This window comes from Nyctereutes procyonoides, unplaced genomic scaffold (assembly GCF_905146905.1).
Source record: "Nyctereutes procyonoides isolate TBG_1078 unplaced genomic scaffold, NYPRO_anot_genome, whole genome shotgun sequence".
NCBI classification, from domain to species: Eukaryota; Metazoa; Chordata; class Mammalia; order Carnivora; family Canidae; genus Nyctereutes; species Nyctereutes procyonoides.
This window is the reverse complement of record NW_026575133.1, coordinates 30,690,411-30,713,136: the sequence shown is the minus strand read 5'-3', so window position 1 is coordinate 30,713,136 and position 22,726 is coordinate 30,690,411. Positions and strand designations below refer to the sequence as shown.

At 52.8% G+C, this 22,726-nt stretch overlaps 1 protein-coding gene across 1 annotated transcript in view; it reads right to left on the bottom strand.

The window, feature by feature from the left end:
• Nucleotides 1-22,726, bottom strand: part of MGMT (O-6-methylguanine-DNA methyltransferase) — a 277,794-nt gene that overhangs the window by 208,533 nt on the left and 46,535 nt on the right. Inside the window, 1 exon segment of the mRNA XM_055345848.1 lies at nucleotides 11,399-11,535. Within this exon segment, the coding sequence (XP_055201823.1) occupies nucleotides 11,399-11,535 (137 nt within the window).

Here is a 22,726-nt window from a genome sequence, read left to right as displayed (position 1 = left end):
ACATGTTTTGCCAATTTAACAAATGAATCCTAACAGAGAAGTCAACCAGCTATGGTTTCCTCCTTTTTGAAAACAGAACCGTCATGGCAAACGTGAGGCGCAGCAACGTGCTTGGCGGTCCACAGACCGTAATCCAGGTATGGCATTACCTGGAAAGCATGCCACGGCACCGCCCCGCGCCAGGCTCGTCCTCTTGTCCCTGCACTGCGTGCATGCTGGGTCCCCATCTTCACCCACCACTTCCTGAGCATTAAGAAAAGGGGTGCGGGGGGGGGGAGCCTGGCACCTCTCCCCCATCCTCGCCCCACCTGCCCACCCCCAGCTCGCACATGCCCCACAGGCGCCTGAGAGTCGCCCTGAGACCCAGGCTGCAGGCAGGACCAGCAGACGACAGCAGGCTGCCAACACCACTTGTGCTGAGAAAGGTGTCAGTCTCAAAATATTTTCAATAAAAGTTGTTTACCTAGAGAAGATTTAAACACACCAGGAACTTTGAAGGAAATAAGTGGCCCAGTTCTTTTTAATAAAAGCAGTGCTCAGTTATACAATCACTCTTCCTAACAGAGCCTCAAACTGGATGAAATAAAGATCAGAAAGCTACGTGTTTTTTTTCCAAGAGGATTTTTAGGAAAGAAAAAACTATTTGCGGGAGATGACCTGAGGTATCTAATAATTCAAAAGAGCAACTTCCCCCTACTTCTAGGCATACTTTCAGAGGAAGCATTGTTAAAGCAGAACAGAAACCTCTAGACTCCACTCATACATACGTGGGTGCACACACACACACACCCACAAGGACATTTTTCTGCTTCAAAAATGAACAATGTTTAAAAAGAAAAAAAAAGTCAACCCACTGGAAAGTTTTTATTTTCCAACAGTTAGTGGGTTAAGTTTAAAAACATTTTTCCTCGTAACTGCATCCTTCTAGACTTTATATTCCACTTTTTGCTGAACAGAAAACTGGCTGGAATGTGCACGTTCTCCACACGCAAAGCCCTGGCCCGGTGGCTGTGCCCCAACAGTCCGCGGGGACCACAATGCCTGACACCCTACCCCAGAACAAGACCTGTCGCCTCCCCATGCGGGGTCCTCAGCCCAGCTGTGCGCCAGCCCCACCTGACCCATCGGCCTCTGAAGACCCCTCCAGAAGGAGAATGCTCAGAGCTGCACCATCTGGAGCCTTCCAAAGTGCTCAACACCCCCGTGTCGGAGCGGTGAAGGGAGCCACGAGGAGAGCACCTTCTACAAGTTTCGCTGTGCTCGCCTGTGAGGTCAGGGAGCCAAGCTTTCTAGAAGAACAACAGCTTTAAGAATAACACCACGGATGCCATCCGGATCCATCACCCCAAGAAAACTCCAGGCCCCCAGTACACATGTCCATTCTGCCAGCGAACCCCAAAAACTCCACGCCAACCCAGACGGACCAGGTTCCCCCAGGTCACCGGATCTGCAGCTGGACCTCACAGCGTACAAGCCCTTTGACATAGAGGAGGATCTGTGTAAATGTAGGTGCACAGGTCAGACTGAGGGAAAGGCCAAGACGGGTGTGGCCGGGAAATGCTGCATATCCGGAGCTCTCAGCAAACACTAGAGAAAACCTGCTCAAAGACGTGGGTAAGCAGCTTAAGGCAATCAGCACAGACCGGGTGAAAGCAGGACACAGGACTCTGCAGAGACAGCTGGAGCTCTTCCTTCAACAGCCCTGGAGCTGCCACTACAGCGCGGCCTCATCTGGAAGGAAATGGAAGCGATTTCCCCCAACAGAAGAGCGCAGGGAAGTCTCAGAGGAGATGAAATGCATTTCTGGGGAAGCCGTGCTCTCCCCCTCCTGCCCGCACCCCCACTCCCTCTCCAGCCCCAACACAAGGCCCCCAAGGACTGATCTAGAACATGGGACTGTTGGCATGAAGGCCACTCCATGGGGATTCTGTGTCCCCCCTCAGATCACAGAGTCAGGGGACAGCCACAGTGTTGGGATTCATTCTTGGAGGGAGTGGTTTCTGCCTCAGACGGGTCGTGAGCCACACTTAGCCGGCCTCTCCAAAAGTCAAAGCTGAAGAAGAGTTAGGTGCTGCACGTCGGTCTCAGAAGACCAAGGCGCCAAGGACTGTGCATTTCGCAGCCTGAAGAAAACTTGTCCATCGCCCGAGTCTGATACTGAGGGGACAAGTGCCCCAAAACAATTTCAACACGAAACCCAACTAGGTCCAACCTCCAGCATCATCATTCCGCCATGTTCCTACATCCCACCCCGTCAGATGGGGAGCCCGACCAGTTGGTTCTATAGCCAAATAGATGCTTCTAAAGACCATCCTAGCTTGCATGGTCCTGCTCCACTATACCACCAGGGCCCCAGGCTCAGGCCCACGTCACCGTTGTCCTGACCACTTCGATAGTCTCAGGTGCTCGTGCCCACCCCTGTCGAGGGACGCAGCACCCCAGGCCTGTGTCATGCTGGGCTTGGGCTCCATACAGGTGGGGTGTCCCACTGGCTTCTGTGTCGCCCCGGTTCTGAGAATGTGTGAGAATAAGTGACTAACTTAAGAACGTCAAATAAATTTAGGATTTTCAGAAAAAGATCTACTTCCATCAGTTGATACTGAAACTGGAAATAAAAATTCTGGATGAATCTGACACAAGACAATGCTTCAGTTCAATTCAAAAATTAAACTCACTTAACCTTTAACTCGATTTAAATTCTGAAGTGATCAGCATACAAGAGCTGTCCTGTACATTAATATCAAGGAGCTGATCTAATTACTGATACAATTTAAAGGAAATAAATTTAACAAACCAAGTATATTTTGAGAGTTCACAGAGCTTAAATGGCATGAACACTTTGAAAACAAAAGTTGAGAATTATTCAGTCTCACGTGGTTTAGATATCAGAAAGTATTAAAGACATACTAACAATAAAAATTCCATAAAGCAAAATCCAAAGGCAAAATATAAAAATAGAGGCCAAAGACCTTCGATGTCAAAGTTGTGTGTTCATAGAAAAGGGAGGCAGGCCTGAGGCGCGATGCTGAAGAGGAGGGAGGGCACACAAGCGGCCGGGGCTCAGCCAGCAGTGCTCCTGCGTAGCCTCAGTTCTGGGCCCCGCCGGTGGGCACAGCCTCCTCAGACCAGCGTCGAGAGCACACGTCCTCCCGAACACAGTCGTCTGGAAGGTCACTGTGGTCTTATCCACCACAGCAGTAACCGTGGAGCTGAACTTGCAAAGTAAAGCAGAACCTTCAGGTCTCAGAGGTGCTCATTCAGGCACCCAGCACGGGAAGCTGCAGTTCGGGATTGCGAACCCTGATCAGGAAGGTTCTGGCCCCTGGACTGTTCAGAGGAGGGGAAGCAAGGCAGGCAGCTCCTGCAGCTCTGGCAGTGCCAGCTGAGGTGGGGTACGGTGCTCCCGAGTCTTCTCCTGACACCCTGCACCCCACCTTCCTGCAGCAGCACCCAGGGCCGACTGAGGCAGCAGCTGTGCTCACCAGGCACTGGCCAGTCCGAAGGCCCCACTCACCCGATGCCACTCCCGGCATCCTCAACGTGTCCTAGAGGACAGCTCCAGAGGCACATGCAAGCGGCCGTCGAGAGGCTACAATGTGGTCATGAACCCCGTGTCTTCCTTCCAGGACTTTACTGGAGCGCCTTCCTCCCAGCATGAGCAAGCCCATGAGCTGCTGGTCCAGGCTGTGGCTAACCAGAAGGAGAGGGAGATGGCTGCAGACGAGGAGGTGGGGAAGAAGGCCCATGGGCTGGCCAAGTGACTCGGGGGCCTGCTGTGTCCAGGCCTGTCCGCCCAGAGCAGTGACCATCCATGCCCTGCTCCATCAGAAACACCCCCACGAGGCCACAATCCTGGGTGGGCCAACGCCAGAGCACCATTCTGACCCCATGGGCCTCAGTGGGCCCCTCCTCTGGGTGAGAGCAGCTGCTCAGTCTGGGAGAACCCAAGGCCTGGGGTCAGAAAGGGACCTCCCCGCTACGGTTCAAGCAAACCTTGGCACTGGCCACAGCCTCCAGCACCCACGCTCACCAAGGGCATGGCCCTCCCCAGCAGACTGCACACGGGACCCACATGCCAGCAGCCAGGTGCGCTCCTCAGGGACAGGGGAGTGGCCTTCTGTGGTGCAGGGGGGACAGGAGCGCAGCTTCTCCAGGAAAGCAGCCATGGCCCCGGAGGCAGGCTACCGTCCAGGGCAGAAGACGGAGGGATTTTTAACAGGCTGCGGAGGGAAACACCCACCTTCCTCCGAAGTGAGCCAACCTCCTGCCTTTACTGGAACATGTGCCTCCAGTCCCAACGTTGGAAGCTTCCAAAGCAAATCCTTTACTGTGACAGTTTGGTTCATATTTTGAACCCACGTATTTGTAACTGTCATTCAACTGTTGTTTTCTTCCTTCCAGGGGGATCCTGGCAGGCTTAAAATTAAACGAGCCGGCTTGCTTCTCACTCACGGACACAGGCGTGCAAGTCTTAGCCCTTTCTGTCTCCCCACAACACTCAAAATTGACAGGACTAAAACTTACGTCACTCTTAGATGGGTCCAGGACAAAGATTCTAAATCCCAGGGATGCCTGCTTGAGCACTGCCAACAGCCCACCTGCTTCCGCCCTCTGCCCCAACCTGGGAAGGACTGAAACTGTGAAACAGGCTCTCGCAGAAATGAGGCAAAAAAAAAAAAAAAAAAAAAAAAAAAAAAAAAAAACTCCTGAAGCCACACACTGCTTTTCTCTCTTCTAGGTCAGAAGCCACACAATTCACAAAGCGGGGTGCCACATTTTCGTGGTTGTGCAGTAGGGACCCGTGGTGTGGCAGCCAACGGCCATCAGAGAAGAGGCTTCTCCGCCAGCTTCCTCGCAGGGTCACAAAGCCGCAAAGGGAATCTACACTAGGAGCCCAGGAGGCCCAGCACCAAGGTCCACAGTCTGTCACTCTGCCACCGTCCCCACACCCTGGCCCTCCTGGAAGGCACGCCATGGCCTGTCACTACCTGACGGACATCCACGAGCTGTGGCTGCGCAGATGACTCTGGAGGACCCGGGCCCTCCCAGCATGGAAATCGCAGGGAGAAGAACCACCCGGGCTTCCAGTCTGGGCTTTTCAGCCGTGAACATGACAGGACAACCAGGGTCTCGGGTGTGAAAGATGCTGCACCGTGAACGGAATCTGTGTACCGATAGCCCCCGTCAGGAGAGCCCATCCCCACACGCTACAGACTGTCCTCCCAACGCCAGAAACCAGTGGGGGAGGTTCTCCGGCCAGGACACAGGCCCCAGATCTGGAGCCAAAGAGCTACATGGGGGCAAGAACGAGGCACTGCACGTGCACTAGAGCATTCAAGCACCTGCTCAGGAAAAAGACACTTTTTATGAAGCCAAAGAGAGGTTGGTAGCTCCCCCTTCACAGAAACCTGCTTATTTGACTCAAGAGGCCTCCTCAAGGAGCACTCTGTACAAAATTTTTTTTTTTTTTTTTTAAGCACAGACAACACAGATCACGAGTTCAAAGCAGTGAAGAAGGGCAGGGAGACAGCTGGATGTGCCACACATGGAAGGCCTACACAGTGGGCCTTGGGGGGGGGGGTTCTGTTTACTGGGCGTCTATCTCTGAGGGTGCATCCTCAGGAGAGCTTCTCCTCTTCCTTGAAAGATTCCAAGGAGGCACTGCAACAAGACTTCCCAGTCCCTTCCTGGGAAGGTTCTCAGGATGTGCAGACTCCCACAACTACCTCAGCCACGAGCGTCGGGCCACCGGGCAGGCAGATCACCAGGTGGGAGCACAGTAGGCACGAGCTGGTGTCGGGATCCCAGTTCCCAAACAGGCCACTTAAAACACACACAAAAACAAGGTAGCAAATCTACACAGAAGCCCATCACTAGCCACTGAACAGAGGACACACGTGACTTCACAAGTCTGACCTCTCTTCTGGAAGGCCTCAAAGGAATCTTACCTCCACGCTTTCATGGAGCCAAAACTAACCCAGCACCCAGTGGGGTGATGCCCCCTCCTAGACAGAGACCCTGTGGTCACCTTCTGACACCCCAGAGGGCCAGGCCCTCCTCCGTGAATGTAGTGACGGAGGCCTCGTCCACACCCAGCCATCCACATCCTTGAAGTAGGGTCAGGTCTAACTGGGCTACACACTCCTACCAGCCGGTGGGGACAGGACGCCAGCAACGCCACAGACAACCCACTTCTGCTGCTGCGACACACAGAGTCCTAGAAAGCAGAAAACAGCCTGCATGCGTTACATTTTCAAAATACAAAACGTTTTTACAATTGCTCAGTTTGGACTATATAAGCTTTTCAATATTGCATTCCTGTATTTTTTCCAAAAAGATTTACATGGGAAAAAAAAATGAAACACGAAGGTGATTCTTTGGTCGGTGAAAGACAAGGTACGTGCAGCTCCAGCATCCCGCCCCCAAGCACCCTACCATCACTCCCTCAGCACGCGTGTGGCCAGGGCTATACAGGCCATTCAAGTAAAACAGTGGAATCAACTTTATAGGAAGCCGCACGAGGCCCCAAATAACATTAGAAAAACAAATCTGTTCTACAGCTCTTCTCAGAGTTTAGATGTTGCAGGGAATAACAGGGTCAAAGCCTGGAGCCACATGAAGATGGGGTGGGGGGGCATCAGCCAAATTCTTGCAAAAGCAAACCAACTACTCTCGAACAGGACAGCTGTTAATGGAAACTTGATATTGGCAGGAAGTTATAAAGTTGAGATTATACTCCTTCCCTAACAGACATTCTGCATGCAAATATTTTTAGGAAAGGAAAGGGGAGTAATGCAACCTAGACAAAAAAGCAATCCGTGATGACTGTACGAAGCCATACAGACAGGTCACTGATGTGGGGAACAGGAATCCTACTTTGTACAGAAATGCGATCTCGCTGCAGACAGACTTCAGGGCCAACTTCTGAAGCACGCCTGCAGGAGACAGAGGACTCACAAGCACTCGAGGAGGAGGGGGAGAACAGCAAGACGCTCTGCTCAAAACCCCCTTGGCCACTGCCCCCGAGCAGAGCTGGATGTCATGGCCTCGGGGGCACACAGGGCTCCACCCTGCAGAAAGCCACGCCGGGGGTGGGGGGAGCTCCCCTCAGGGCTGGCAAGGGCAGCATCTAATTCTGTTAGACCAAAGAATCCTAATCAGAAGTCTTTCTGTAGGAGGAACACCAGACCTGGAGGGCACTGGAGGTGAATTCATCCCCAACCGGAGGAAGAAGTCCTACTAACCCCACACCTGACCCTCTCAGAGCAAGGGAACCCTTCCAAACCCGCTCCATGCTGAGACACTGCCCTGAATGCCAAAGCCTGACAAATGTACCACACGCAAAAATTACAGACCAACATCCCTCATGAACGTAAATACATCAAGTCTTAAAACAGCAAATTTAAGGCAGTACTGGGGGGGGGGGTGAAATGGGGTAGGCAGAGATATCACGAATTCTATGGTAGGTGCAGTCCAGCATCTCAAGACTAGTTTCACTAAATGTTAAAAACAAAACAAAACCAGGATTATGTTGACCCATCATACAAAAACCATTTGACAAAAATCCACCAGACTGAGGATTGGCAGTCTCTGGTGGCAGCATGCTGACTCGTGACATGAAGCCCCCCTCCCCATAACCGGAACAAGGGAAGGTGGTCTATTGTCACGACATTCACTCCCCACGCTGGAGGTTCCAGCCGGCACCAGGACAGAAATAAAAGGTATAAAGATGAGAGCAGAGCTGTCTTGAGTCACAGACCCAGTTCTCTATGGCAAAAATCCTAAGGAATCTGCAAAAACAGTTCCTACAACTAAGAATTCAGTAAGAGGACAGAAGATCAACATACCGAAAGTCAACAGTTACGTAACAGCAGCAAATAAAAAACAGTTTTAAATTAATTTAGAATAGCAAAATATCTGGAAATCAGATTTACAAAAGACCTACAAAATCTCCATGCTGGAAACTAGAATACTGAAAAAAAAAAAAAAAAGACAAGCTGAATGAATGGAGATAAACCATATTCATAAATTGGAAGGTTTGGGTTTGTTTTTTAAAGATTTTATTTATTCATTCAAGAGACACATTGAGAGAGGTAGAGACACAAGCAGAGGGAGAAGCTGGCTCCCCGCGGGGAAGCCGATGTGGGACTCAACCCCAGGACCCTCGGATCACCACGCCCTGAAGGCAGATGCTCAACCGCTGAGCCACCCAGGTGCCCCAAATTGGAAGGTTTTTAAAGTGCTCCACTGCCCCAAAAATGGTACACAGAGTCAATAAATTCCCAACCAAAATCCCAATCAATGCTGGACACCTTGATTCTTTAATATGGAAAGTTAAAAGATGCTGAAGCCACAAAAATCTTTAGGAAAAGCAAAACCAAGTTAGAAGACCTGTTACCTTAATTCAAGACTTATCATAAAGTCCACGTGTTTCTGGCATAGAACAGACGAAGAGGTCACTTGAGCTGCACAGAACATCCACACACACACACACACAATAAAAATTAAAAAAATTTAGAAAAATTAAAAGAATATCCAGACACACAGGACCTACACATGTACTGTCAGTTGATGTGACAAATGTACTGAGGGGATTAGATGGAGAAATGTTTTCCTCCTCCTCCCAAATAAGAAAACTATAGAGAAAAACTGAGTACTTCACAATAAGGTAATTCAAGATGATGGGTCATACCTAAACACAAAAGCTAAAATTATCAAGAAGAATTAGAAGAATCTATAGGAAAATATTGAAGTTACAGTAGACAAATCTTAAGGACAAGAAAAATGCTAAGAAAAACCATTAAGTTGTAATTCCTCAAAATTAGGAACTTTTTACAGGAGGACATTAGAGTACACACAAGCATGCAACTACGAAATACACAGGAGAACACGTGTATCTGAGGAAGGACGTGCAACCACACCACAAACAAGATGCCCATTAACAACGGGCAGAAGATTCATTCAGACCCCACACGAGGAAAACACAGCTGTGGTCAATAAGGTGATTAGAGCAAGTCCCCGGGATTTTAACAAGAACATTTCATACCCATTAGAATGGCTAAAATTTTTAAAAAGTACCACCAAGTGAGAGGGCGGAGCAACTGAAATGCCTATATTTCTAATGGAAACAAACATAAAATGGTTCAACTTTGGGAAAAGTTTTGGCGGCGTTTCAGGAGGTTAAACAAATGTTTGACGTGCAATCCAGCAATTCCCCAGCTAGGAGAGGACTCCAGAGAAGCAAAAAACGTATCCAAGGAGGCTTGAACGAAAATTTCAGTCTTACCCCTAGCAGCCAAGAGTTGGGACAATTCAAATGTCCGTCGACAGGAGACTTGATGAACTGTGGAGCATCCATAAAGGACTCCTCACCATGAAGGGGGATCCACTGATTAACACAGAGAATGTGGGGGGACCCTCAACATACTGTTGAGTAAAAGAATCCAGTACAAAAGAGCAGATCGTAAAACTTCACGTATATAAAGCTCAAGAACAAACAGCAAAGTTGACCAAGACAGAAATGGCAACAGTGGATGTTAGAGGATCTGAAACTAGTGAAATGCAAGGGAACGGCTGGTTTGGAGCGTCCTAGAGCTTGGTTTAGGTTGGCAGCCCTTTGGCTGTACACGTTCCTCAAAATTCCCAAAACTGTTTACTATGTAATGTTCACCTCAATTTTTTAAGTGACAAAATAAGAATTGTTAATTCTGAGTTTTCACACAGAATGCTTGTTATTCTGGAACGTTCAAATGTCCCATGACAAAGGTTACAGGTGTCAGACTGATTGTCCCCACCCCCCCCCCCAAAAAAAAAAGTCAGTCCCCACTTCTGCTACACACACAGTCCCTAATTTTGGCCAACGCATGACCACATCCTACGCCTCCCAGCCGGGCATGGCCACACGAGAAGGCGAATGTTAGAAGCTCCTTCTAGAAAGGGAGGTGGGCGCCTCCTTCCTTTCTTCTCTGCCTGGAAAGGTAGCACGGCCACTCGCGCCCCAGAGGCTGGCCCAAAGCACCAGAACGAGGGCCTCGGCCTGGAGACGCAGAGCAAAGCCAGAGGCAGCCACGGGAGCCAGCCTCCACGGCTGATCTGATCGAGGCGTGCGTCTTCACGAGAGACATCAGCTGCCTCTTCCTGAGGCCATGGGAGGAGCACTTCACAGCTGCACCTCCTCCAGATTCAGAGAGCAGAAACTCAAAATTAAGACTCATCTTGGTTCTAATTCTCATCTGCAACGGACAACGAACTAGATGCCAAGGTTTTATTTTCTTCCCCAAGTTCCCTTTAAGGAGTTTTTTTTTTTTCCTTAACGCAGAAAAGCTCAACAAAATTTGTGATTTATTGTGCAAGTGAATACGTGAGAGACAAAATGCCATTCCCTACGAATTATTTGGTGTCTGTGATTTTCTGAACACCATGGCCAGATGGTTTTCATAGAAAGAGAGAGTATTTGTACAGTTCAAAGGTTCACTTATTTTTTTGGCCTCAAAAAAAAAAAATAAGACTATTGATTATAACATGCGGCTCTACAGGAAAAAAATCTCGACACTAGAGGCGAAACCGGGTATTTATTACTGTGCATGTGCTCATTATGGTGGTCTCTGACAGGGGTCCATTAAAATCAATTTTTATGTTTCTATGTATTTTCTTTATCTAACGTTCTATGGCATTGTGTTGATTAGCCAGTTAAGACAAACACTGAGCAGGAGTGGGTGGGTCCTCCCCCCTTCTGTCAGAAATAATGAGAACTGCAATTTTAATACAGCAACTCACAATCAATGAATGGAGGAAATGTCATATCTCAGAACAAAACATTAAGGAGTGCTTTAAATTTTTTATGTTTTCACAATTAAGAGAAAATATAGCGGAGTTCTTTCAAAAGAGCAACATGTGTCCTGCTAGAAACGGCAAGCGCTAACGTCATGCTAGGAGGGCTCCTCCCACCCTTCCTGGACCACAGCTCTCAGGGGCCGGGGGGGCTCCTGATTCAGTAACTCCAAGACTTCCGTATAAAACTCACCGGGCGGACCTTGGACGATGAAGGCCGGTCCTGATTTAGAAGCACCAAGACCAGGTAAGCATCTCCCTGCCACCAACGTTTCCAGAGAGATTCCCACATTCGTTGAAGAATCAAAATAGTCAAGACTCATGCAGAGTCAACCCACTGCTCCATCAGCGTGTGTTGACCAGACGTCCCGGAGCCACGAGCTCCAGGTTAGGCTCCCAGGGTTAAGTGCACGTGGAGGGTGCTCGGTCTACAACACAGATGCTGGGAGAGGACAGCCAGCCCGTGGCTACGGATTAGCCCGTGACCCACGGTGGGACTAGCGGCAAACGCCACTGCTTTGCTGCTCTGAACAAATGCCACATGGCAGGGGGGACCCAAGGGACTCACCCGGGGTCCGGGGTCTTCCTGTCGTGCAGCCTTATCTCATGCAGACCCTGCGCACAGCCGGAGATCTCGATCTTCCCCAAAGGGCTGTCCATCGTCTTGTATCTCATCTTGCAGGCCTTGTCCATCCTCCCGAGCACCTATGAGAAAGGTTTTTCAAGCAAATAAGAAAGTCCACGTGAAAGACGTTGGTTCTTTTTAAAGCACAATGGGGCACCCGTTTTCTAAGACAAAACGTCTTCCAAAATCTGTCCCCGTTCTTGGGATTTAATCCTCCAATAGGTCCTCTTTGTAATCTACTCACTTGAGGAACAGAAAATGCCATAATTACCTGGAGCGGCCAACTGGTGGTGCCGCCCCTCTGCCTCCTGGGCGTCCTTACCCTGCTCCCAGGGCCAGGCGGTGGGGACCAGAGCTCCCCATGAGGGGTCCCCAGGACGGAGCTAAGCTGCCTTTAACAAAACGCTGACCGACTTCCTTCACCAACAGGTAGAGTGATTAAAACCAAGGCATCCTGAGGGGCCCCAGCAGGCGCGCAGCGGCACCTGCCCAGGCGGGGATCAGGGGCGCGGACGCGGCCTGGAATAAGCCCCGGCGCCTGGGAAAGCAGGCCCCTGACCTCGAGCGCCGGGTTCTCGGACGCGGTTTCCGGGGCAGGACTGTGAGCCCATGTGCTCTGCCTTACGATTTTCGGGACACGTTCCCTAGCTACGGCTTTTTTAAAGGAACACAGTGCACAATACGTAATCCGAGGGATACATAAAACACGTTCATCGGCGGTTACCAGTGAGGTCAGCAATCGGCTTTCAGAAAGGTTTTCGGGAGTCAACAGCCCCGTGGGGGTTTCCGACTGTGCCGGTCAGCGCCCCAACCCCTGATCCTATGATGGGTCCCCCTTGCTGATTCTGATAGCTGCTAATTTTGATCAAAGGAGCAAAGGCTGAGAAGAACCAAGGGATACCCCGGAACAGCGAGAAGCCTGAAGGCAGACCGAACCAGACCGAACCTGATGGAAGTCACTCCATGGGCGGGCAGCCAGGGCGCGAGCCAACAGCGGGCTGGGGGGGGGGGGGGCAGCGCACCCGGACCAGCGGCCCTCGGAGCTCCTCCTCTCCTGCAGCTCCTGGTCCTGCTCGCAACAGCCCCAGGGAGGCCGCCCGTCCCCTGACCTAAGAGCCCGAGCTTCCCAGCGCTCCCCGCTCCACCAGCGCCATCAGCCGTAAGCCGGAACAGCTGAAGCCCCCCACGCCAGCCCACCTGCCCGCCCACCTGCCCAGGGCTCCCGACCTGCAGGCGGGGCTGCTCTCCTGCTGCCTCCGCTTCCCTGTCCTGCAGGCCCCTCCCAGGAACGGTCCACAACCCCCAACCCCACACAGGAATGCTGTCCTCCACGGCTTCCCCGGGATGTTCCTGCGGTCCTGTGCACCCCCACCCCGCCCAGGACTTCGCCTCGGGACCCTCCCTCCCCTCGCCCTGCCTGCCCCCTCGCACACCTGCGCCCCATCAAGCACTGGCTCTACCATTGCCAACTCCCGCTCAGGGCCCCTTGTCCTCCCCGAGGTCTCATCAACATTCACACAGGAAGGGCTTCTTGGGCCACTCAGTACACCTGGGCCCTTCCCACCCCGCCCTCCCCTCCCCCTAAACAACAAGTCAACTGTCAATTACATGAAGGGGCTAGAGCAGGGTCAGCAAACTGCAGCCCATGGGCCACACCTGGCCACCAACCTGCTTTGTAAGTCAGGTTTTGCTGGGACGCTGCCCCACTCACTCCTCTGCACACTGGCTATGGCTGCCTTCCTGCTGCAGGGGGAGAGCTGACCAGGTGGGATGGGGCAGCAGGGCCCCCAGAGCTCAGCAAACCCGTGATGGGGCAGCAGGGCCCCCAGCACTCGCCCCCAGCCTTCCACATGCCCCTCAAAGTCCTGGCTCTTGCACCTTTCCTGCTCCATGCCCCCAAACTGGCCACCACCTCCCCACAGGCAGCTCGGGCTTTCCCCTTGGGGCCTGACCGTCCAGCCACCCCAAGAGGCCTGGTGTCTGCTTCACTGCAAAACCTCAACACACCCCACCACCCCCACCCAGGCCCTAATACCACACACTGACTCCCTCTTCTGTCTTCCCAGCAGCCACGGGACAGAAGTGCATTAACACCCCCAGACAAGGTCGGGCAGCGTTCCCCAAAACCACACGGTGCAGAAGGATCACCCCCGAGACTCCACCCTAAGGCCAGGCCTCCAGAGCCGCCCTGTCCCGAGCCCACTTCTCTGCGCATATTGAGATTCCTCTCCAGCTCCCAGTCCATGGACACGGTACTGTTCACCTGACATCAGAGACACACTTCGTATCATTGAGCACCCCAGCTTCCGTGGACCCGCAGTGCCTGAGGGCACCTGGCCACGCACGGGCAGGCAGCGGGTGGATGGTGGCTTCCCACTGATGGCCTGTCATTTTGCAAAAGTCACCTAAACTGAGCCACCAGTGCTTTCATCTGGGGATACCTACATCGCAGGGTTGGCGTGGGGATTAGCGGGAACGTGTGTCTACACTTGGCCTCCCAGAAGGATTCGGGATTACGGTTATCTCTGCCATAATCGACATTTCAACCATGTGCCCTCGGCCTTGTCCTACATGGCACCCTGTTCTCCTCTCCAACAGCATCAAAATCTTTACCATTCTTCAAAAGCAGATGGCTACCCCTCCTCCCGGCCCCTGGGGGGCCTTCCCTCATTCCTTGGAGCCAGAATCAACTGCTGCCCCCCCCCCACATCTGTGGGCACTTTCCTATCACCCGAGCCACTGGCAGATGCTGGACCAGGGAGTCGGCCTCCATGAGTCAGGGGTTCAGTTAAGACCAATGCATCACACGTGTAAGGAGTTTGTCAAATATCCATTGAACATGATGACCAGCATTCCTGCCACCCAGGCCAAGAGTCTGGCACAGCATCGCCCAGCGTGTGCTCCAGGGGACTACAGATAAAGGCTCTGGGGGGATGAGGAGCCTGGATGCACTAAGCCCTCCTGGGAAGCTCTGAGCACTGCCGCAGAGAAACCAGCTTATATTTACGTAGCTCTCACAAACATGTTCACCCCGAACCCGTGTCTCCTACCCTAGGCCCTGCTTGGAAGCTGTTTCTCAGCAGATCTGGGCTAAGGCGACCTGGCTCGGGCCTCAGATCTGCGGCAGAAGAAGCCACGAGCCCGTCTCAGGCACGGCTCCTAATGGCAAGCATCAGAAAGTGGTATCAGCTAATTTGAGCACAAAAGCGATTTACTGAAAGGCTGTTCCATAACTCACAGAACTTCTGGGAAGGCTGGAGAAACAGGCTCAGAACCAAGGAGCCAAGACTGGCCAGAACCCAAACAGAGCCAAAGCCGAGCCTCAGGAAACATCTGTGGGGCAGCCAGGGACTGCAGACACGCAGCTGGCACGGTGGCCACTGCTGCCCCTGGAAACAGGATGTTGCCGCCACCATCCACTCCCTGCTGCCCGGCCCCCGTGTCACTGGCTCCCGATTCAAGGCCTAGAATGTAGACCCTGCACCACTGCTCACACCGAACCAGAAGGATGAGCCAGTGGCTCACTTCCCTTCCCAAGACTCCGTTTTCTGCTGTAAGACAGCAGTAATGGTGCTAATCACACCGCCCTCGTGGGCTGTTCTTTGGGCCCAGCTGCAGAACAGGAGACTGAATGGAGTGGGGTGGGCCAGCCCCCACGCAGAGAAGGACCTCCGTGTGCACGGGGCACAGCCAGCTCTCACCCTACTGCAGGGAATGGGTGAAGACACACCCAAGTATGCAGCTGGGGGTCTGGGAGAGGGTCAGGGCAGGGTGGTGAAGGTTGGGGGGGGCATCATGAGGGCCCACTCTCCCATCTCTATCACATGGAGGGGCAGTCTCTAGGATGGGCTGGACTTGGGAGGCTGCTGGCCTCAAACACAGCGGAAGGCTTCCACGGTGGTCTCTGAACCAAATAACATCCATGCAGCCCAGAGCCTGTGTGTCTGAACCAGACAGGTGAGGCTCTGCAGCTCAGCCTGCCCTTGGCCATAGCAGCACCAACAGGTACCCCACGCCCAGCAGCGTGGTGCCGTGCCTGGTTCGTCCAGTCTAGCCTCACACGTGAAGGGCCGCCCCCCTCATCATGGTGAGGACCGGCTCTGATGACCTGCACAGCCGCCCGAGGCCACAGAACACCTGTGTCCCTCAGAGCAGGGACGCTCTATCCACATCATGCCCAGAACTAAAAAAATGGTCATCAGTCCGTAACCAGAGTAAGCGGGGACTTGAACTCTGAGTTCTGAGTGAGCGGCCTATGTCCCCTGTGGCCAGTCATGGGCCTGGGTGAAGCCTAAGGGATAGCTCCAGAGACCGTGACTGGTCCACAGAACTGACATCAAACCCGTTTTGGCTTCCTGAATGTGAGGATCTGCAGAACCACCTTCCCCAAGACAAAGGCCTGGTACCCACAGCCCCGTCCTAGCCGAGACCTGGCTGTCCTGTCCCTGTAGCCACCAGGTGCCCAAGCCCATGGGCAGACCCACTGCCAGAGATAATCACCATAAATAACCCCCTGCCTGCTATTTGCAAAAACAAAAAAAAAAAAAAGCAGCAATCTTACCAATGCTTTATATTAGCCCCGCCAGGAATGGAGCTGGAAACCAAACAGAAACCTACCCACACTTTCTTTCCTACAGACAAGCAGGACGTGAGGCACAGGGTCCTTCCACGGGCAAGAGTACAAATTAGCTGAATAAGAACACCCTAGAATGGAGCCGGAGACGTGTCCCTGGGACAGGAGCGCGAGGCCACCTGGTGTGCCAGGCAGCGGGTACACGGGAAGCCCCAGGCCCCGAGACAAGCGTGCTACCCCGGGGCAAGCACGCGACGCTGCATCACGTGTGTTCTCGGCTCTGCGTTGCCCTCGCGGGCATGTACCTGCGGCACAGGTAGCGGTTAGGCCACAGCTAACGAGCAAGGAGAGGCCTGCCCAGGTTTTAATAATAAAAAGAAAGTGCCAGACACCGTCTCCTTCCCCTTCGTCCTTCCTTGAGAAGGCGGATGTGCCTCCCGGAGCGGCAGCAACCACCTGGGAACACGAAGGACAGGCCACGAGACCGGGCAGCCCTGGCCCTGCTGCCACCACGGTGCAGCCCAGCACCCTGCTACGCCCCCCTTGTGCGAGGAAAACAAGGTCCTGCGGGTTGCAAGCCGGCGTTCTGAGGAATTCCCGTTTTCTTCCCGCTGCAGTACCGGAACTGATCCACCGCCGTCTCCCGACCTCAGAATAGTGCCCAGAGCGCTGCAGGTGCTCAGTGAACACTTGCTGGATGAGTGAGCTAATCACACAAATCATTCTGTTACGCTTGAAATTAGGACTCAGAAGGAGAACTCCAGGATTGACAAGAACCCCCGGCTGGGGGTCCGATGGCCTGCGGGGTCCAGGAGGGCTCCCTGGAGGAGGTGTCGACACAAAAGGCAGAACCTGCTCCAGGTGCCCGTCTGCCCGGCAGCCCCCGCCACCGAGCCCATATAGGCAGGGGGAAGCGTCAGTCCCCATCACCTGCTCCTCCTCAGCAGAGGCTTTGGCTGCATGGAACAGGCCCGTTCACCTGAGGGATGCCCTGCGGGGCTGAGCCGGGGCAGAGGAGGAGGGAAGGGAACTACTAGGAGTTCTGGACTCCACTGCAGGCCTGACGGCGGCCCCGACTGCCAATTCTTAGAGTGGTGCCGTGGGGCCACAGTGAGGGCACAGCCCCAAGGCCCTGAGTCCACCGGGCCCACAGGCCCCACGGCCCCGAGTCCTGCCTGCCTGCCCACCGTGTGCGGATGACACCCCAGGCCGCAGACACGACCCTGCTCGTGTGAGGCCCGCAGCCCGTGGTCCCCAGCCTGGCACCGCCAGCAGCTCAGGGCCGGCTCCTGCATCCTCGCCAGGGCGTCCACCTAAGGCCACAACACTGGCTGACGCTAATTGGTGGCAGAAAAAAATGGATTTTCCACGGTTATTTGGGACCTCTGAAAAAATGAAACAAATTTCGTTTCATCCCCCTTTCAACATGAATGGCGTTTAACGTTCTGAATTAGGCGGCTGGTGCCAGAGGCTGGGCTTCCACCGTATTAAATGCAAGAAACCCAGGGACAGAAGCGGTCTTCTTTCTCCTTTACTTGTTTTCCAGGCCTGCTGGGTGAGTGAGTCTATGACCTGACTTCCAGAACCATCTCTCCAGTCCCACACCTTCCCTTCCACTTTTAACCCCTTCCAGGATGGCCCTGCTGTGCAGAGAGAATGCCAGAGAAGGGGCTGGAAGAAAAAATCGCCTGCCTTCTCATATCCTGTTCACAAACCAAGTAGGAGACGAGCTCCTGTTAAATGTGGGCCCGGAGTCGGCCCGGGACTGAGTGGGCACACGGCTGCAGGCTGGGCTCCAGGCCTTCCCGGGGTGTCCTGTCCGGGCCTCCGGGTGCCCCGCAGCTGCACACAGGACAGGGAGCCCGGCTGGCACGCTGGGGACGCCCTAGGACAGGCCTGCCTGACATCTCATTTTGTAACCTCCCTGCGGAACAGAAAAGAAGGAACAGCAGGAGGGTAACACCTTCCGGCCTAGGACTCAGGCGAGGCCGATCCAGGAGGCCGAATATGTTAATCAGAAAAAGCACATGGGGATCCCTGGGTGGCGCAGCGGTTTGGCGCCTGCCTTTGGCCCAGGGCGTGATCCTGGAGACCCGGGATCGAATCCCACGTCGGGCTCCCGGTGCATGGAGCCTGCTTCTCCCTCTGCCTGTGTCTCTGCCTCTCTCTCTCTCTCTCTCTCTCTCTCTCTGAGTGTGACTACCATAAATAAATAAAAATTTAAAAAAAAGTTAAAAAAAAAAAAAAAAGAAAAAGCACATGTGTCAAAACCTGGGAAAAGAGAAAATACTTCCTACCTGTCGCCTGATAACAAAGCCGGCTTTGGGGGGCAGGAGGAGGAAGCCACCGAGCAAGCCCTCTGGAGAGGCCAGGTCTGCAGCGGCGACCCGCTCAGGGCGCCTTCCCCCAGGGTCCCCCCAGTGCCCCCCGGCCGGCTGCATTCAACAAGACAGTCCACACGGGGCTCAGTTTATGACGTGCCAACAACCAAAGAGGGCTGAGTGGAGCTGAAATGTCTTGCCGGAGAAACTTCTGGCCCGTCCACCTGCTATGTGGAACTCAGAATGGATCCTAGGGTCATGCAAAGAGATCACACTCCGCGTCCACACAAAAACCTGTGCACGATGTTTACAGAGCAGTTTAAATCATAACCACCAAAACTTGGAAGTAACCAAGAGTCCAGACAATCTGAAAAGGCTGCATGCTGTGTGATTCCAACTATGTGACATTCTGGAAAAGGCAGAAGTATGGAGACAGGGAAAGGATCGGGTGCCAGGGGCTGGGGCGGGCGGAGGAGGACAGAGCACAGCCGATCTGTGAGGGGCAGTGAAAATACTCTAGGACACCACAGTGCATTCATCCAGACCCGTCCAAAGTACACCAGGAGGGAGCCCCAAAACACTGGGGCTGGGGCAGTATGTCTGCGGGCTGGGGTATCCGGGAACTCTCTGAACCTTCTGCTCAGTTTTGCTAGGAATCTACACTGCTCTAAAAATGAAAGTCTACTAATTAAAAAATCATTCAAAGCCTTGTGCCATGCCGCTGACATGGAAGGGATTCCCTTTATTCGTTAATAAGTTTCTACGAACCCAGCTATTTGTACACCCGAATGGAGGAGAAATTCTGCACCACAATCACAGAATGAAAGGACCACTTGCATGGGAACCCCATGAACCCCATGATGTGCTCACATTGTGAGCTGACCCACGGACTTCCAGGATATGGTGTCCGGCTGGAACCCAAGGATTGCCCCCCCCTTTTTTTTAAACCACTATCACTGGAGAGGCCTGCCCTGCAGAGCACCTCCCTAATGCTGCTTTGGCGGCAAAGGAGACTCCGACGACAAGAGCCCTGGGGAGCAGGGGCCAGGCTGGACAAGTGGCCTCCACCGCACCACACCACACGCACGTGTTCAGCATGCACAAGTCAGCTAAGGAAGGCAGCCCACCCCGGGCAGCGTGTTCTAAAACAGACGGGAAGGTGCCTACACGTCAGAGTGGAGATACAGAGGGACATCAAGGGAATGTGCCCACTGGCCTTTAAAACAACCATTTCCAGATAAAAACAGGCACTGACTACACCTTATTTATTTATTTATTTATTTATTGGGGTGGGGGCTGCGGCAGAGAGAAGGAGGAGAGAGAGAGAATCCCAAGTAGTCTCCACACCCAGCACAGAACCCGACCCGGAGCTCGATCTCCAGACCCTGAGATCACGACCTGAGCCGAAATCAAGAGTCAGACAGTCGACCATCTGAGCCACACAGGCACCCGAGCAGATGAAAATTATACTTGGTTTTCCTTTCCAAACTCCTCGTTTTTGTGCATATTCTCTAACTAAATATTAGTGATGCAAGAAGGCAACTACTTTTCTGTTCTGAAGCTCAAACATGGTTCAAATCTGCATTCAAACAGGAATTAGAGAATAGAATGCAAACCGCTGTGTGTGTGTGTGTGAGAGAGAGAGAGAGAGAGAGAGAGAGAGAAACAGGTCACACATAGACTAGAGCACAGAACCTACACAGGTACAGTTCAGCAAATTGCTCTAGAAAGCTCCCAGAACTTCTAGCACTTTTTTTTCTTTTAAAGATTTTATTTATTCATCCATGAGAGACACACAGAGAGGCAGAGACACAGGCAGAGGGAGAAGCAGGCTCCCTGCGGGGAGCCCGAGGCAGAAGTCGATCCAGGACCCCAGGATCACACCCTGAGCCCAAGGCAGATGCTCAACCACTGAGCCACCCACACATCCCAACTTCTAGCACTTCTGAAAAATATTTCCAAGTGATAACTGCTGCTCACATACACATTCCAACAGTGCAGCTGAAATATCTCCAGACCCAGCTAAAAACCACGCAAGATACCAGAGCACTATACAGTGAGGCCTATAAAAGTCTTTCTGGAAGTTTATTAGTAACTATCACTTATTTCTTTAAATTGCTTCATAAGAAGCTTTCCTACGGACCACGCCACTGCACACGAGTCTAGTCTGCAGACTCTCACGACAGGAAGCGAACTAGCATCTAAGCATGCTCAACCCTGAGAGTGCACACCCGGGTGCGCGGTGCTGGACCAGCACACACGAAACCACAGACCTGAACACTGTACGTGGTCCTAGCTAATTAATTTCGGGGAGGAAAACAATTTTATAGCAACACGAGGATAAAACAGGAAAGTCACTATTTTGCTAAGGTAAAGAGGCAACTTCAAATAGATTTCTACTTGCTGGGCTCCCAGGCCCTTAGGAGCTCAAAGTTGTTGCCCATGCCCTGCCCTCTAGCCTGCCACCTGCCCCTGGACCCCTGCCCATGCCCTGCCTGCTATTCTGTACCTGCCCTCACCTGTGCCCCTGCTCCATGCCCTGACCCCTGCCCTGAGCATGACTTTGGGGAAAACCTGGAAAAAGCACAGTTCTAAGACTCTTTCCGGGCCCCTCCACTCCACCTTCCCACATTCCCCAGGTGGTGAGGCTGGGAGGCCCTGCACACCTTCCCCCTTACCTGGCCACGTGATAGGCCTCAGCCACCTCCAGGGTACCAGCGCCCCGAAATCTGAGACAGATAGTAGGCAACCTGGGGGTGAGCAGAGGCACCTGGGGCGGGGTGCATGGGGAGGGGGTGGGGGTGAGCAGGGGCACCTGGGGCAGGGTGCACGAGTGACCTGGGAGTAAATAGATGCACCTGGGGTGGAGCGCACAGGGGACCTGGGCGTGAGCAAGGGCACCTGGGATGGGGTGCATGGGGGACCTGGGGGTAAGCAGGGGCACCTGGGGTGGGGGACACAGGTGATCTGGGGGTGAGCAAGGGCACCTGGGGCGGGGTGCACAGGCGACCTGGGCATGAGCAGGGGCACCTGGGGCAGGGTGCTTGGGGGGGTGGGGGTGAGCAGGGGTGGGGGTGGGGGTGAGCAGGGGCACCTGAGCATCTGGGTTGAAAAGCAGGGACACCTGAGCACCTGATGGGGTCAGGAGTTGGCGGCATACAGGGCAAGTGGGGCTCACCATGGGGATCTTTGTATGGCCCACGCTCAGAATGGTTTTTACATTTTTAAATCATTGAAAAAAGTTAGAAGAAAAATATTTCATGACATACAAAAATATGAAATTCAAACAGTCCATCAGCACGTTTTCACTGGAAGGCAACCAGGCTCGTTCTGTATTGTCTCTGGCAGCGTTTGTGAGGAGCTGTGAGGAGACCGTAGCCCTCAAGGCCCGAAATCTTTACCATCGGCCGGTTTCAGGTCGGCCACGCTCTGACGGAAAGGCGCACATAAGTGATCAGCGGAGGGTCGCTGGTCTCACGCTGTCCAGTCCTTCTCTCCCACCCACTGATTCATGTTTTCTGACCAAGACATTATGAAACTAGAAATCAACCCCAAGAAAAATCTGTAAAAAACACAAATACACGAAGGTTAAATAACATGCTACTAAACAATGAAAGGCTTGCTGGTCTCACGCTGTCCAGTCCTTCTCTCCCACCCACTGATGAACAAATCCCAGGACCTCTCTGACCCCACATGCTCACCCCCTGGTCTTTGACACCACAACCTCAACCAAGATGTGGCTACTAAAGTTTTCTGGAACTTTCCTAAATACTGACTTAGAAGGGCCTGTCAACAGTCAACGCCCAAATGCTAAGCCTGGGCCCCACCGAGGACCACAGAATTAAGTCCTCTTTATCCCCAATAAAGAAGCGGTTTCACAATGTTTCTGTGGTGAAGGATTCTCGGTGAGAAGCACAGGATGATTTACGACTCGGTGTCCCCGATGGAAGAGCCTTATGTTCCAGACACGCTCTGGCGGCAAGGCACGAGGCTCCGAGAGGGGCCGACACCATCCCCACAACAAGGCCAAGCTGCCGCCGGAATGTGTGCTGCCTCCGAGCGATTCATCCAAGGCAGGAAATTTTATGTTCTAAATTAGTTACATTATGCCCAAAACCTATCAGCGGCCTGATAGCCTGAACATATAACTCTATACCTTTTACTCTTTAAACAATAATTCAGTCTAATCCTGCAACGGAAGCCAAGATTTTCAGACCAAAAGTGCACTTTCCATTTGATTAAATACTAATAAATGCAAGAATAAAATACCAGTCTTTTATCTTACAGTAAATTCTTCAAAAACCATATACTCTAAGAATTAATTATTGCTCTGGAGAAGGGGACAGGTTCTTCCCCTCGAAGACAGCTTAGTGGCCT